The sequence below is a fragment of the Agelaius phoeniceus genome, chromosome Z (assembly GCF_051311805.1).
Source record: "Agelaius phoeniceus isolate bAgePho1 chromosome Z, bAgePho1.hap1, whole genome shotgun sequence".
Classification (NCBI taxonomy): Eukaryota; Metazoa; Chordata; class Aves; order Passeriformes; family Icteridae; genus Agelaius; species Agelaius phoeniceus.
This window is the reverse complement of record NC_135303.1, coordinates 28,574,979-28,592,550: the sequence shown is the minus strand read 5'-3', so window position 1 is coordinate 28,592,550 and position 17,572 is coordinate 28,574,979. Positions and strand designations below refer to the sequence as shown.

Sequence of the window (17,572 nt, the reverse complement as noted above, 5' to 3'; positions counted from 1 at the left end):
CTGATACATAACATTATTTATTTACAATCAGAAAGGAAAAAAGAGAGAAGAAAAAGGAAAGGAAGAAGAAGAAGAAGAAGGAGAGAAAGGAAACAAACAGCCTTTTGCGGTTAACGCCTTCTAACCATGACAAGTACATATCTCCATTTAGTGTGTGGTTCGCAACTTAGCAGCAGACCCTGTGTGCGAGCCTTGGTACTGATACAAAAAAAGTAAAGAATATATATATATTTTTATATATATATGTATATATATATATACGCATATATATATATAAAAAAACAGAAGTCTAATTACAGCAACATTTGTTACTCTGTGATAAAATCTGCAATTTACAAAAATGAAATGACTGGTTTTTGCCTGCCATTAAGGCATTTCAAATTAACACCATGGAACTGATGTCTGTAATAAAGCGCTTCCTCATGTGATCCAGTCACATGACAATGTTCATCCCCAAATTCATCATTCTCTGAAAAGAGAAAAAAGAAGGTTTTAGTAAGCAGAATCCTTTCCTCACACTTTTTTTCCTGCACATTGAATGCACCATAAAATGAAATCTGTACAAGTATTCTCAAACCCAAGAAGAAAAGACAGCAAGCCCGGTCCTCTTCCCTCCCCTGCCAGAAAAAACTTCCTGAGAAGTAACCTGTGTCAGGATTTTTTTCTGTGTTCTGGCTCCCTATCATCCATCAGCTCTTCCAGGGCTACAAACGTTTCTTACTCAAATAATTATAGCTAATGGTTGCCTGTTTTAGGATCAGCTTTCAGACAGACACCCTTAACATGGAACTTCATGGTTCTACTTGATACATTAAACTCTGAGTCATAACATGGCGGCAGTGAATGAAACCCTAATGTTAAAAGATGCTTTGGAATTTTCACTTGATATGGAACCATCATAATACAGTAGCTTTCCTCTTGACAACCTAGTAAATAACTGAGAGGCTTTTAGGCATATAAATGTATGACATGGGTGTGCAACTTAAATACAAAACCATCTCTAATGGGCTCCCAGACAAAACTCCCTAAAAGCAAGAGCAGCAAGCCAGGCTGCCTTGCAGAACAGATAAAATCCCAAGTTCTTCTGGTCATGCATGGAACCAATTGAACATTAATTTTAAACTCATTTTATTAAAAATTTGGATCTTATATTTCACAATCTCTTGTTTTATCTCAATAGCAGTGCTTAAAACACACTCTGTGGAAAATCTCAGAAGACAGACTACTTGTTCTTTCTTAATGACCTATGTTACAATTAAAGAACACAACCAAGGACAAAATGTCATTCCAAGGAGAACAAAATTGCAATTAATCCAAACTACCAAGTTTTTCCTCAACTTTAAAAACTTGCGTCATACAAGGAAATGCACACCAGCAGGCTAAAAAAATCTGTGATTTACTTTCTCCTCTTTGTAACAAATTATATATGCTACAATATATAATTTATTGGCTATTTACCTTCTTTGTGCAGGAAACATACCAGATGCAGATGCCTGTGCAGCCACCTGCTGAGTGGCAACAAGGGCAGCAGAGGTCAATCCTGCAAGAAAGAAGAAACAAAGGAATGTTGATGTACCTCTGGTTTTAATGGATTTTTGTGGTCAGAGTAATGGTAGGAAGGATCTCTAAGGCAAACAAGCAGAAAATGTAGGGGGGTTATCACTACATAAATAAGAAATATTGCAGGCAACATTGTTAACACAATCTGCCCAGTATGATCAATATACCTTTCTGTAATAAACAGAACTGTCTTTGATAGATATTCTACAAGAAATTACAGCATTTCTACTCACTGCATTCCTTTCCAAACACTACACTGCATGATGCTAAGTGGGTTGTATGAGAGTTCATGAATAGGAAGCTCAGTAGAAATAATAGGTATCAGGAAACAACAAGAATCAAAAGTCACAGTGAATTATAGAAACGACATGCCAGCTGCTCAGGATACAATACTTTCATAATAACTTACCATTTTTACAGTTTTGCTACTGAACAAGCATAAGGCATCCCAAAAGGCATATGGAATCACTGAATCACACTGAGAAATGTCAAGACTTTTACACAGGAAAAATAAATGCTGAGGCACCAAGTCAATGGAAAGAAGAAATGTCATTTAGCCACCAGTTGTGGTAGCACATATTTTGCTGCCTGGGAGGAAACCTCCTTTTAATTCGGCTAGAATCCATGGTTAGAGAAAAAAACATTCAAAGACCAGTATAAAACCTAGGGAGAATAAATTGTATCTCACTGTGCTGCTTTTTCCCTGACTGCAACTTTGTGCACGGCATTTGCCAAAATACAAAGAGTCCTCTTTCAAACAGTCAAATTATAACAAGCACAAACCCTTGTGACTGGAATGCCTTGTACATAAAATATGTTCAGTATAAAAAGCTTTTGTCTTTGCTACACTTCCTCCATTGCTTACACAACCCTAATTATACAAAAAGGAGGTTGTTTGGTTTGGATATTTTACTGCCTTTCAGCCAGTTAATATCAGTTTGCAGGAGGAATCAAAACATTCATGTGGATGACAGCCTAACTGGTACATCTTTAATAATGCTCTGACACCCAGTTTTGGAAACAAAACTTGGTATTTCTCAGACATGAAGCTATTAATCTATTGCTAGTACATGCTGTGAATTTTCAAGCCTCCTCCCTAAACGTAACGCAGTTCTTTTCTAACAGTGCGATCTCTATTCAAAATGCTTCATATAGGCATAATTTCCAGTGTCAAGGCAACAATTCCATGAGGCAAGCTTATCCTACCCATTGACAATTTTCTGCTCACCTTGAAATGGGTCATACTGTCCAGGTATAAGGGGGTAGCCCATTCCAACGTGTGTATGGTGGTGAGTATGGAGATGCCGCTGGCTGAAAGGAGAATGGCGGTCTCGCTCCCTCTCTGCTTCCCGCTCACGCTCAGCTGGTGATTTTTCCACAGGCTAGTAACAGAAAGTGAAAGAAAACTGACATGAGAACTTTAAAAGGGATGAAATCACAATAAAACCATGTGCTACTACCTGTCAAAAGCTTTTTGAATACAAATGACTGAAGCTCACTTTTTCTGAAGCAGTATCTCTACCGGAGTATTTGCACTTGATTCTAATCTCAGGCTAATCTTTCTGGATAATGGAAGATTTCCCAAGGCAGAAGATTTTGAGGCAACACACTGCATCTTGAAGACACCATGGTGACTTCTGGTTTAGGGCTCCCTGAAGCTCAGCTGGCTTGCCAATGCCTGAACAACCTAGGGGAGCTGCTGAAAATGCTCAATGTTCTAAAGCTCTCTGGGGATCAAGTCTGACTGAATAGCAGAAAAACTATTTTTAGAAAATAGAATGAGAGCCAATGACTTGCTCACAATTAAAACCAGCAACAACTTATCTGAAAGTGAAATAACAGTAATTGTTCCAACTTTGTAAATCTCATTTGTAAATCTTCAGAAATTGCGGATGGTAATCAGCTACTTGGAAGATGTGAATTCTTAGCAAATACAAGGAGGGGATATTATCAAATCCTATAGCCAAACTCCTTATTTCATTATGTTTCTGAACAGGAGGTTCCTGTTTAACTGCAAAAAACTGTGCACCAGGAGGTATCTCTGAATCTGTATTTCTATATTAGTCTATTCAAGACAGGAAACCTCAGCACAGAACTGTGTTAGATGTGTTACTTCCAGTTTATGCCACACAAGCATTCTGACTATAAACTGCTTTTATTATAAGCTGTACTATAAAGAAGAATCATGCACTCATAGCTTGATGCCAGCTTGTGTGCTTCCCACAGTTATGCTCCTCCTCTATCCCTTCCTGTATGTGACACTCTCCAGTAAGAACAGACAAAGCCTTACAACAGGTGACTTGCTGCGATACTGGTTGGCATGCTGCTGGAGCAAATCCAGTGCTTTGGACTCAGTGGTTGATTTTGCATTGATGCTCGGGCTGGTATTGACCTTTTCTGCCTCTTCTCTCCCTGACATCTTCCCATAAACTGGATAATGAAATCCTGGAGAGAGATAGGCCCCTGCGGGTAAACAATAAATACCACATCAAGTTACTGTTTTTACATTTTGATTATATCAAGGTAGGAGGAGACAATATCAGAACTGACAATTACGTCAAAAGTAGATCACATGACTACCAAATGGCATGACTGCTCTTCAATTTCATCACCTAATTTGCCCTGATGAATGGAGGTTATAAAGAGGGTTGAGCTGATAACCATTTCAGACATTTATGGGTCCTATTTAAGTAAAAGGAATAGTAACTATAATGGTTCTGACAGTAAGTGCTTAGAATATTTTTATAGGCAATAAACTATCTGTCAGTCTAACAGCAACAGCAGACTGTCAAGTGTTGAGAAACTTGAGAGTTCATAAAAGGAACATCTTGTATTAAACCAGTTTCATCTACAGAACATTCCCCAGAGGAAGCACAAGCAACACAACGTCATCCATGAAGCTTCTAATTTAGCCTAGCTACTAACAGAAATATTAAAATGCAGGCTTTACTGAACCTGAGGATGCAAATCTTAACTAGCACACAAGGCAGGTTTTGGAATACATACCAGGATAGCTGTGCATTAGGACAGGAGAGACTGCACGATAGGCTGGATGGTTGGGATCGTACATCTGCGGATACGGGTAAGCATGCAAGTACTGGATGTATGACTGATGCTGACTCATTGGTGAGGAAACTGCTACTCTAGCACCCCGAGAGTCCTTCCAATTTACAGGAGTCTTTTGATCATCGTTTTTTATCTTGCTCTCATCCACTGATTGAGAATCAGAACGCTTGACCTCTTTGGGCTCCTCTTTAATGCTTGCTAATGAGACAGGAAGGTTAGGCAGGGAACTTTCCTTGTTAGGTGTTTTTCTAGGGCTGTCTTCTTTTAACTTTTTCTCACGATCAAGTTCTTCTGGTTTTTGCTGATCAAGGTATTTGGGTTGATAGACATAATGATGCCATGTTCGTGAATCTGGGTCCTAATAAAGAGGAGAAAAAAATTGTCCTGAACTTAGATGTAGAACTAAGTTTGTTATTGATATTCCCCACATTTCAGTTAATGTATTTTTAATACCATATCCCCATTACATAGAGGAGAGGTTTGTTTGCCACAGAGTGCCTTGAGCTCAAAGTCAAACCAATATTCCCATGAAGGAGCAAGAGTCTATTATCAAAATTTAATTCAATTGCTTCATCTTATATCCTTCTTCATGCCTTTAACTAGTTTAATCATGAAATACATGTGCAATGTAATGAAGTTCTGAGACTATGTTATTCATAAAACATTTTAATTAAAGCCCACAGAGAGACTTTTCCCACTAGAGAGCAAAAAGTATCTGTGAACCACAAAATTAGAGCTGGCTAATGATATGCCAGAATACTTTGAATACCTGGAACAATGCACATGAAAAGCTGATCTAGCTGGCAAGATTTTAATGCTACCTCTGGTATTACAAACATCCAGGAATCAGTGGAAGTCAAACATTAAAGCAGACTTTTTCAGCTGACAATCTTATTTTAAGTTTGTAAAATTACAGGTAAGCAAGTATTTATTGGATCAGGATCACATGGTTTAAAGAACATGTACTGGGCACCGTAAATACTTCCAAAAATAATGTATTACACAGACCAGTTTATAAACATGTTACAGAACTGGAGAGGGGAGATCTTCATAACACTACACCAAATTGCTACGGAGAAGTAACGGGAAGACTTCTTTTTCTGGTACAGGATATGCAAGAGCTAATTGTCAACATTTTCTCCAAATGACATACATTTATGGTACATGCCACAGAAATATAAGCACGCAACTAAACGCTTGGACAGTGTGGTTCAAATACTCACTTGAATCAGCAGAAATCTTCTCCTACTTAGGACTGTACCATCCCACTTCCTTTAGAGCTCTCTACTCCCACTCCCCTGATCCCACTGTACATTGAAAGACAGCCTGTAAGGGTGAAGTCTGGGATGTACCATACGCCAGAACATGAAAGTATCAAGCATTGAGGCTCTAGTTCAGAGCACGGAGACAGTTGCATTGCCTCAAATGAAGGCAATGTGACATCTACGAGGGTCAGCATGAAGCCACTGGATAAAATTCTGGTCCCACTGAAGTCAATGGCAAAACTATCACTGACTTCAATGGAGAGAGGATTTCATCCATTGTGTAGGTCTGTAGGGGCTTGAGGTTGGTTGAGGAAAGAAGGGGAACTTAACTGCTTCAGAAAGGTCACCTTGGGTTAAGATAAAGAGCTGTGCTTTAAGCCAACTCTTCAAAGAACCAGCTCACCCATCTTTAGTAAATGCCAACTGTTATTTAACAAAAAAAAGAAACACTTCAAACCATGTTTCAAATCTACTTTAAGTCCTCTCACAATGAAAGCTGCTTATTTTGCTTGAAATTTCTCATTTCTGAACTAAGCAAACTGCTTACCATTTACATCTAAAAGAGAAATCTAATTCTACTTTATTCATGCATATAATTTAAAATAGTCTGTTCAGGTCGTAAGCCTGTGCTCTGTCACCACCTTACTAGACTTTTAATTTTTTTTTTTTTTTTTGTAATTTTCAAACAGCTCAACTGGAAGGTTTATTGGTCTATTCACAGACTACAATACAATCCAGCATGAAAAAATGATGGTGGAGCTTGTTTGGCTGCAGAGGTAGAAGAATGTAGCAGAAAGTAAATACCACGACTTAAAAGATAAACCAAAACACTCTTGTTCCATTTCCTGTGATCTCACCTGTTTAAATCTTGTGGTTGGATCTACTCCTGTTTGCTTCATTGAGTCCATAACAGATTTCATCTCCACAGCCTCCTTTATAAGCTGGTGGTTTTCCATTTGTTTGGCTTTGAAAGTGTCAGACTGAAGCTGCTGCTGGTGATTGGAAAGGATCTGTGATTTGCTTGTCTCCTCACCTTTGTTAGGAACTGATGACCCTATTTTAGTGTTATTTTTGCTGGACTCTGGAGTTGAAGGGGCCTTTGAAATAGTGGCAGATGGAATATTCTTCTGCTTGTTGTCATCCTTCCCAATCTCTTTCAAGGGGGGGTCATTCTTCCTTTCACAGTCCCTCCCACTTTGTGCCATTTTCTGTTCTGCTAGTCTCTGGTCCTCATAGTATTTTTCATACTGCTGCCTGTAAGCAGGGTTGGAGGCCATTAAGGACTTTTGGTCCATATAGAGCCCATAGGCATACTGTCCATAATAAAGTGACTGAGCAAGTGCAGGGTGTCTTTGAGTTATTACTGACTGATGTTGTGGCTGCAAATTAGAGGAAGTGCTTTCGCTTTTCTTGGCATCTGACGATTCTGCCTTCTCTTTCTTTTCAGCCTCTTCCTCAGCCTCTTTTTTAATCTTCAGCCCCTGTGGGGTACCGCTGTTCCCGGCTGCTGGGGCACTGACCTGTCCAGAGTGCAAGTAACTTGGGGAATAGTAAGGATCGTAGCCATGGTAATAGGGAGAATGAGACTCTTTCGCTTGAGCTGATTGTGCTGTGGTCGAAGAATGTCCTTTTACAACACCATCTTTATTAGAAATAATATCTGATGGAGAGCTGGCTTTTGACCTCATGCCCTCTGACCTGCTGTCAGAGCCACCATCATCAGCTGCATCAGAAATATCTGAGTAAGCAGGGCTGTTGGTTTTAGCAGCCGTGCTGTCTGCGCCATTCTGTGTCAACACGTGCAGTGGGGCCATGGCAGATTGTCCATTCACCAAAGTGCTGCATTCCATCCTGGAGGCACTCCCTATGGAAGGGCTGGGCGCATTGTCTGTGAATGTGTAAACTTTATCAGCTTCAGCCTTAATACTTGCCATCCTGCTCTCTTGAGATTCTGACAGTCCATTAGCTAGCACTTCATTCTTGTTGAGATGGTCCTTTAAAAAATGTCCAGATAAGTCTTTTCCAGACCCTTTTGAGTCCTCCAGCTTCCCCAGCTTAGAATCCATCTTAGGGCTGCCCGTCTCTTTGCTTTCTTTGTCCTTCAGCTTTCGCTTCTCCTTTTTCTTTTTGTCTTTGAGTGATGTGAGAGCTGGGTTTACAGTGCTTGGCTCTCCCATAATTGTGGGCTTTGGTTGAATGGGTTTCAGTGGAGGGCTCTTTGGTGTAGCCTGAACAATAGTAGTTGTTAGAGAGGGCAGTCCTGGTATTGTCCCTGTAGTGGTGGTTGTAAAGGCTGTAGTAGGTATAGCTATTAACTGGGGAGGAGTTGGTGCTGGTGCTGGGGCAATGGGCCTGGCCGTTTTCAGCTTGGAAAGGTTTTTATCCACTTTGCAATTGTTTGATTTCTTGCCTTTATCACCTAAACTCTTCTTGTCAATTAATCCTTCAGCCTCCAATTTCGGCATTTCGGTTTGCAAATTGCCATCTGCTACTGAGCAATTATCCATTGTGGCTGCCATGTTAGAAATTACTGGAAGGCTGTTCAATTCACTGTTCAGACCCTTCTTTTTGCCAGAATTCTTGCCAGTTTTGGAACTGATAACTGAACCAGGGCCATTGCTGGTCAGTTCCCTCTTTCCCTTGGGGGTCCCTGGGGTAGCAATGGAGGAAGGAGATGTCGGTGCTTTTAGTGGATCAAAGCCTGGCAAGTTTGTGCTTTGCTCACTGCATTCAAGTGCCACATTACTTAGTGCTTCCTCACAGTCTGAAATTTTGTCTTCACTGTCAGGCTCAAACTCCAGTTTGTTTTCTGGGTCTAAGTGTGCATGAGCCTGATGGTAACGTAATCCATTAATGTGCTTGTACTTCTTGTTGCAGTTGGGGTGAGGACAGTCAATCAGCACTGGGGAAGAGCAGCCTTGGTCCAAAAAAGTAGTCTCAGGTTTCCCCTGTGGGGTGGTGGGAGTGCTTCTAGAGTTAGTACGAATGCGTTTTCCAGACTTATTGTCCTCTGAACTGGAGTTCAAATCCAGCTCCATAGGAGGCTTAGTTTTCCTCTTGTTTGTGGACGAGGGGCTGGCTTTGACTTCATCCATGGCACAGTTTGGGGGTGTTCTGCGCCCACTTGAGTTAAGGCTGCCCCTCCTCCCCTTCCCATTGGCACCACCTCGATTTTTATTCTGAAGTCCTCGGGACTCTGCGAAACTCGCATCGTTCCCAGGTACAGCCGCAGCTGCAGCGGACCTTGCCCGCTTTCCCCTGCCCCGTCCTCCGCGCATTTCCAGGTCACTTGTTGGTGATTCACAAAACCTGTACAAACAATAGATTCCATCAGCAGGAGCCATGAACTGAAAAAATAACAACCACTACCATGTCCCGTAAGAGAACCTTCACACATGTTAAAGGAAAGATGTCCTTCTGACAAGTGAGAATGTTACAGTGTCAAAGGCAAAGTCATTAAAAAACGACAAAAATGGTAAGGACATATCCACCTGGTGAGAAAAATGGAGCAAAACATTTTCCTAACTTAAAGAAATGCATTTTGAAATTAACTGCTCTCTGACTGAATCCCATGTATTTCCTCTTCCCTCTCAAAAATACAAAAGTAAAATAAAGAAGAGCTTCCACCCCACGTTTCACTCTGGAAGACAGAACTAGTTAATTCACTTGTGCATGTTTTCAATTATAACCAGTTGTGCTTTATTAATCTCTGTATGGTCTCTTGCCTGAGACTGGGGGTTAAAACACAGCAGAGAAAAAATAGTCTCAGAATGTTTGCCTACCTCGGAGGGGCCCAGTCATGCTTTGTGCAGTCCAACAGTGTTCCCACGTAAGTCTTGTTCCTCCATGTAACATTTACCACCAGGACACCTGTCAGTGAGCAAAAAATAAAGTATTATCACACATAAGAACAATAACTGGGATAGGCTTTTTGTTTTGCACATTTTTTTTTTCTTTTTCCTGTCCTTTCTTTACAAAGTAAGACATTAATTCTCATTTGCTTTCAAACACTCTGGTCTATATTCTTCCTCTTTTCTGGTTTCAGTGACCTCAAGTTAAAACCCACAGGAAAGACTGCAAATGACAAAGAACAAGAATTAGTGCACCCATGTGTCTGTGTGCAAGACAGCTTGCCTGTGTGACGGTGTGTGTGTAATCAAGATACAGCTGACAGAAGGAAATGGGTTTTGCCATGTCCTGCTGTAAAACAGCAACACTCACCTCTTAATTTTGCTATTATTGCACATAATTGCTTTCACTTGGCAGCCAGCCAGCATAAACTAAGCACCAGTTACAGTGTTTAAATCAGAAGGTGACTGAGAAGAATAATCTGCTTTGCTTTGAACAATATGATAATGATGCTTCTATTTACTTGAAATTACTCATATCCAAACACACAAACATATACACGTATGCACTGCAAGTTTTGTTCAGCAGATATAGATCAAAAAATGTATTATTTGCCTTGCTTTTGCTTCTGTGGAGAGTGAGAGCTAGATGTGAAACTTCAACCATACCACAGTTAAGGTAGGAGTAATTGCAATATATATTTATATAGGAAAAGGGATCCTTCAAAAAACCTACTGTAATTTAATTGATTTTCCACTTATGACTTTTATTAAATGCAAATTTGCCTGCCTAAAGCAGAATTCTAATTTTGTTTTATTTGAATTATCCCTGTAAAATTTTTGAATGATAAGGTTATTGTAAGTAACAAGAAAATAAATGTAGGGGATGTCATTCAAATGTTTTCAGGTTGCCCTCAAACGCTTCTTCACATAATTTATCATCATGTTTATGGACTAGCCAGCATAATGACCCCTTTAATTCATTAACCGCCACAGATAAACAGAAGGTAGTATTATTGAGCCAGACATCTCTTCTCATTAGAACACACAGTGAAATAAGAAATACATTTTATCTAACAAAGAAAGGCACAGTACAAAATGTTCCCAATTTATGAGAGGCGTGAAGACACCAACTCGCAGCTGACAGCCTTGTTTTTCCTCTGCACTTCCCTTATTCTATCTGCAGCGTCTCTGTAATAGAAATGATTGTGGCATTGTGCCAGAATGTTTCCAGCCCATCTTTTTGCTTTGTCTTACCAGTGCAATTTCTAATTTTGCAATAAAACCATCCCTCTCTGCTGCACTGAGGCGAAGTTAACATACAAGCAGCAGCATATTTCCTCAGGGGTCTTTTAGCAGCAGGGAAGTATTTTAAATGTTGTTAGCAGAGGTACCAAGGAAGAAGGGATTTCCTTGAAAATTCTCTGAAACAGATTTGAAATTTATCCCCCATATGGTTTTTCACTGCAATTAGGCAACTAGAATTTTGCACACTGGAATGAACTGGTCTGAAGCATGAAAGACAAACTGCACTTCCAGCCAGTGTCAGTCAGGTCCTAGAGGGACCATGGTGAAGATGTTTAGGAGAGACTTGATGTGGCACTTAGTCCCATGGTCTACTTGACAGGGCAGTGTTGGGTCATAGGTTGGACTCGATGATCTCAGACATCCTTCCAAGCCTAACTGATTCTGTGATTCTGTGATCAGGGTTAAAAGGCCATGCTGTATTTTTATGACCTATGCAAACTAAGCAGCCTGCAAAGACACCAAGGCTGCTTTATGTTGCCTCTTGCATAGGCATGGAGGCAGCCAGGAAGTGCTGGGGTCCAGGGAGGAGGAGGAGGAAGAGGAGAACCACCCAGTACATCCAAGAGGAAATATCTGTTGGTAGAAATGGGATTTCTCACAATGAGCAGCTCTATGTTCCCACTTCCATTCACAACCTAGAGAAAAGAGATTGAATAGGTGTTTCTCTGGCAGCCTTGATGCCTTTCTTCCACTATAACAGCTTGTCATCTGTGACTCTGTAAGGGTCCAAGTGAAAATCTTGAGTATTTTCCCCTGGTAAACTGTATTATGGCAGGCAGCCCATCTATCTGCAAGCAGCACAGTTGATCCCTCAACCCCACATAGCAGCATTTGTCCAGTCTCCTAAAAGTACCAAGCAAAGAGAGTTCTCTGACAACCCATGGAATATTACTGAAGAACTAATTTTGTCATTTATTCTCCCCCAGCTAGTTCATTTTTATCCTTTTTTTTAAAAGTAATTGTTACTTTGTGGGGATTTTTTGAGTTTGGATTTTTTTTTTTTTTTTAAGGGGGTGGTTGGTTTGTTTTGTTTTGGGTTTTTTTGGGGGGATGTCTTAATAAAGGTTTATTCTCACCTATCTTCCTTGATATTTGTAATCTTGCCTATCTCTATGTGCACTTTATTAATTTATTTATGTACCAGACCTAGGGATAGTTTGTTACCTATTGACAGAAAAGAAGGCAAGGTAGAAGGCATAGAATAGTGAAAATAATGAAAGTCCCTGAAATCAATACATATTTCAATAATTCTACGAAGACATTTAAATGACCTTCCCATGTAAGAAAATCAGAATTTCAAAAGCAAACACAAGTAAGCTCCTCCCTTAAATCTGCTACATATAGCATCTCATTAAATTTGTTAGGCTTAGCAAAGGTCCCGTGCAAGTAGGAGAGAATATTAATCTCCATGTTGTGTTAGCTGTGGAAAGGAATACATTTCCTTTCCTTAATGACAGCACATTGCTCAGCCACACAAAAGACTCCACAGAACTGGCAGGGAAGGTAACTCGTTTACTCTTCTAAGATTATCACAGAAATGGGTGAGGAGAATATAAGTAACATGGGAGGTAGGGATCTAAGGAAATGTGCAACTGGGAGAGGCTTATTAGGCCAAAGCACCAGAACATGAAAATGGAGATGACTGAGCTGGTAATCCACACAATGTACTCAATGCAGTGCTGAAGAGAAGGGATTATTCTTCTAAATCAGGGTGTGCTGTTTGTCATGGCACAGCGTTCAAGCTCAAAGCAAGAACCTCTGCTGAGCCTGCTGTGTCCCAGGGGCTAGAGCAGTGCCTGGCTCACTGCCAGGATCACCTCTGAGTACACTGGCCATGCACTCAGGGATGCAGTAGCCCTTCTCTGGGTCATTCCAGCTCCTCTCTGTGCACCTGTGTGCTCATGTAACCCCTTCATCTTGTGAAGGAACACACCACACACAGGACCAAACCTCTTGGGGGCTGTGCCAAATCATAAGCAGTTCCTGTAATGAGACTTCCTATTACATCAGACTACATATAATGTAGCAATAACCTATTTAACATTGCCTGAACAAGAGAGAAAATGCAAAGACAGTCTGAGGAACCCACAGGTTTCATACTATCTGAAACAAGAGATGCATTTTCACCTTATAAAAAGCCCAAGAGGCTAAACTTTTTAAAATACCCCTTACTGAAGAATGGGAAAAAAAGAAAAAATCAGGTGCTTGTAATGAAATGTACCTGAGGACATTTGGACTCTCTAAGATTCTAATTCAGGAGGAAACTTAGGCAAATATCTAATTCTGTTCCTGTGAGGTTGGATCAAAAACCAGTGAATATGTACTACACACAAATGCTTCTTTGAGAAACTAGGGGTGTCATCTTAAAGAGTTTGACCAATTACTAGAGCACAGTTCACAAGAATTAAATGTAGCAAAGAAAAACTTATCTCCCCAAAATACGGATATAAATTTCTTGGTTTAATTTGGTTGATCATTCCATTTGCAAACTATATAACTATTCACAGTTACAGTATATCTGAAATTAACAATACTTTCTGCAGCCTTCCGTGTCATATGTCCTACATTAAAGCAAAAAAAGAATATGAGAATTAAATGTTCTAAAGTTACCACCCATGCTACTCTTTATCATTAAAGAGTAAACACAGTAAGTACAGAATGTTTTATGTGTGGGAATTACAAAATGGTGTTATAATGTAAGAAAATGGGGTAATGTTACCCAGAAGTTTTAGAGTTCACCTACTGTAGTTTTTCTGCCAAAATCCATTATTAGGCAAGGCAGGATCATATGCAAAAGCATTAATGTATGACAACGGCACACCCAGGATGTCATCTGCCCACCACCGTCAATAGAAGCTCCTCCTTTAAGATCAAATGTTGTCAGCCTTTTAGGAACAAGACAAGATTCTGTATTTTGCTGTTTTCCTTCACAGTATGTGTACCATTATGAGCTCTTTTTCTTTACTCATCATAATCATAACCACAACATTAATGGCAAAAATTTTCAGGCAGGAAAAACTAATGCATGCCTATAGGAATACAAAGCCATTTTATATAAGCACTTCTGATAGATAACGTACAAAACAACTGCGACAATTTCTACTTGAATTTTCTTATGGAATGAAAAGTCACATGTCACTAAAGTAGCATGTAAGAATGTAATTTCAGAAATCTACAGCAAAAACCTCACTTTTTATGAGTTCTACGGATATGATGTATCTTTTCTTCTCCTATTCCTTCTGCCTGCTTTTCAGTGACTGCCTAACAAAGGCCAGAACCAAAACTTGCTATTTACTATTAACTATATCTTGTAGAATGAAATATGTCATCACAAGTTGGAAATGAAGTAAATAACCCTGTTGCTAAGAAATGCAGATGTGCTATTTTGACATAAAAACATCAGAATCAAAGGCATTTTCAGTACCAAGTAAGGGTATTGTTCATATGGATTACTCTGGCACTGCACGTTTAGCAGACACATCTACACTCTTGCAGACATTCCTTCATTTAAAGACAAAAAAACCCTGAAGTACCTAGTCTAAAAAATAATACTGATTTCTTTGTCTTCTTGACTCAGTTTTCTGCAATGATCATAAGCCAAGAATGTTTATGTTTGTATCCAAAACTTTGAAAATGAGCTCATGTGATGAGGAATCAAATTATCACATCACTACCTTAAATGCAGGCCCCAGCTTTTAAAAATACTGGCTTTAGAAAACAAACATGTTCAAATTCCAATACAAGTAGGCACTACTCAATTAATCAGATTGGAAAGCCTGACTTAATTTTTACAGCATAGGCTACTTTTGTGTTCAGATCCCAGCAAATGCTACAAAATCCTGGTTTAGTGCAAAGTGATTATTTCACCAGAAAACTCAGCAAACCAGTTATCTGAGAGGGTAAGCCTTCATTTTTGCAAAAGGAGCTGCTCCCTCTGCTCTTAGTAGACAATCTGGCCGAAAGCATCTGTAAAATTCTGGAGAAACCAGATCTGCACAAAGTCTTTCTGAACACTTCTTTGTTGAAGAATATTTATATGATCTTTCAAAACTAGGAATGATTTGTCTACTTTTCAGTCATCAGAAGTCATGTATATTTAAAAAGTCACATATATTTTAAGAGTCACATAAGTCACTTACCCTTAAACATAAGTGGAAGCCTCTGTTGTCAAAATTCCAAAATTAAGTTCTGCCTACTACCTTTACTATCCTGAGTATCATTTTAAAACAATTTTTCCTGATGCCAGAGGAAGATCTCTAAAGTAGACTACACTTTCCAGAATTATTTTAGTAAGATTACTTCTTTAAAAGGTTAATATGATAAATTCTTGTAGCAAAAATCTCTGTGGCGTAGTAGTTCTTCAAGGTTGAGATGCAATCCTGGTATAGCGAAGCATCACATCATTACTTGATTACTGTTACAAGTATTACTTGTAACACTACAGCATAATCAATTCCTTGTATCTTCATGATTAGTGAATCCACAAATATGTTTGCAAGTCAAATTTGATTTGCCTCTTGTCCCTGCCATGTCAAGTACAAATAATACATACATGCCTGGGATAGCCAAACCATGGCATATCTGTCATCAGTGAGTACACCACCCCCACCAATTAAACGTGTTTTATTCCAAATCTGGCATTGCAATTTTTTTGGTCCCACCCAGAACTATTTGACATCACTCCATAACAATAGCTAAAATATATGAAATGCAAAAAGCTGCAAGATGAAAATCTATATTCTTAGTATTATCTCAAGACTTTTTGTTGCCACTGGCTTAGTAAAAGCAGTACAACTCATTTGCCTCACAACCATCATATCCATCATATCATCATCAATCCCACATCCACATATACACCTGCAATTCAACCAGGCATAAAAAACACAGAGCAATTTTTATATTAGACTTGCAATGCAAATGGCTTATTCCTCCCTGATTGCTTCCATCCAGAAAGTAATCTAAAATGATCAGTAAACGATCTCTGTATGAAGCCATGTCTTATAGACTGAATGCTGATCTGGGAGTTGTACAGTTTATATACTACTTTAATCACACTCTCTGTCTAGCATGGCACAAGAACTTAACTACATCTACAACAGGTGCACATGTAACTGGCATCAACATCAGCCAGCTTGAGGATGTAATGATTGTCAGGTGGCCTGGAAATGCAAGACTGGTGGGTTTGCGCTTTTTTTGTTTTGGTTTGCTGGTGGGATTTTTGGGCCTTTTTTTTTTTTTTTTCCCAAGAGCCCTATTGCAGCACAGAATGTTTGAAAAGTCACTTAAACCACATCCTGTAATCAGACCATCTGGAGCACAGATCTGCAATTAGTCATCCTGGGCACTGGACTTTATCTGAACAAATACTGTACAGCAATGAAGACGAGAAGATTGGATAGCATCAAGGAAAGGAAGCATAATGAAATACTGCTGGTGTTGTCATAAACCACTGAGGCGTTTAGCAGTGGCGTTAATTCTGCATTCTGTACTTTATGAAAGCATAGCAAGTTTAAAGGTTAGAGGGCTGAGAGGCTAAACTCTGCTATTTTAGTTAATGTTGCCTTGCTGGTGGCTAAAGCTGGACTACAAACTACAGTATCTTCTGCAACAGCCTAACAGAGTAAGATCATATCTGTGTGATTTCCAGTAAGTTCTGAGTAATGACAACCTACATTTCATGGATACTTTATTTGAATGTCATCCCCTTTCTTTTCTTTTCATTATGAAGTCATTGGTAAAATAAAGGTAATATTGAAAGTAGGAACTACCACCTTTGTTTAAAAATAGCTCTTTTATAGAACCTGTTTCCTGGACTGGCATTACATACTCCCATTTGCATTCAAAAAAGAAGCAGCAATTATACAGTAAGGAGTAGCTCTTGGAAACATGGAGCTGGGCCATCAAGCAGACAACTTTTTAATCCCACCTAATAATTACTGTAATAGATTTTCTTAATCTAGAAGTTTATCCCAGTGCATATAAAAGAATATACACTCCAATAACTGAAGAAATCCTGTTTCCCCATGAGCCCATGTGCTTAATACACAAAAGAACACAAGCTACTTCCATCACTGTCATGTCTCCCACATCCTTTGTTCTGAAGCCTCATGGGCTGTATTGATTTGGGAAAATCATTGAACTTCTTGGAAAACTAGACTCTAGCTTATTCACCACCATCTATTTCTTTCTCATGAAGACAGCTGGTCAATATTCAGTTGAACGGGCAGCTAAAAGAAGCTCTGGTTTCATTTCTTTTTCCTACCTCCCTAGCAACATTACCCTTTTCTGGCTTTAGTATAAAAAAACCCCATCATGTTAGGAAGACATGTAGCTGAGGTTAGCTGAAATGACAGTTTCTCTGGACAAAGCCATAACTGAAATGCTGGGGGCAGGTTAGCTCTGGAAGACAGGACAGCATCTAATCTAAGAGCTCATGTCCCTTACTAGTGATAATGATAACTGTTACATTTTTTTTCAGTGCATATATTTCTTCTAAAGCTGGTCTGTCTAACAAATAACCAGTGA

The 17,572-nt window shown here is 39.4% G+C and overlaps 1 protein-coding gene across 4 annotated transcripts in view; it reads right to left on the bottom strand.

Annotated features, from left to right (window-relative positions):
- Window positions 1-333: 333 nt before the first annotated feature.
- ZNF608 (zinc finger protein 608) overlaps window positions 334-17,572 on the bottom strand; it is an 82,362-nt gene continuing 65,123 nt past the window's right edge. For 3 of the 4 annotated variants that reach the window (XM_077171264.1, XM_077171265.1, XM_077171263.1), the window contains exons 4-10: window positions 9,674-9,761; window positions 6,749-9,200; window positions 4,567-4,984; window positions 3,851-4,023; window positions 2,789-2,942; window positions 1,459-1,540; window positions 334-469 (exon numbers count right to left, since the gene is read on the bottom strand). In XM_077171264.1, the coding sequence (XP_077027379.1) occupies window positions 463-469; window positions 1,459-1,540; window positions 2,789-2,942; window positions 3,851-4,023; window positions 4,567-4,984; window positions 6,749-9,200; window positions 9,674-9,761 (3,374 nt within the window). In that variant the 3' untranslated portion in view covers window positions 334-462. Of the gene's footprint in view, window positions 470-1,454; window positions 1,541-2,788; window positions 2,943-3,850; window positions 4,024-4,566; window positions 4,985-6,748; window positions 9,201-9,673; window positions 9,762-17,572 lie in introns of those variants that run through there. The other variant, XM_054652312.2, reaches the window with a different exon arrangement.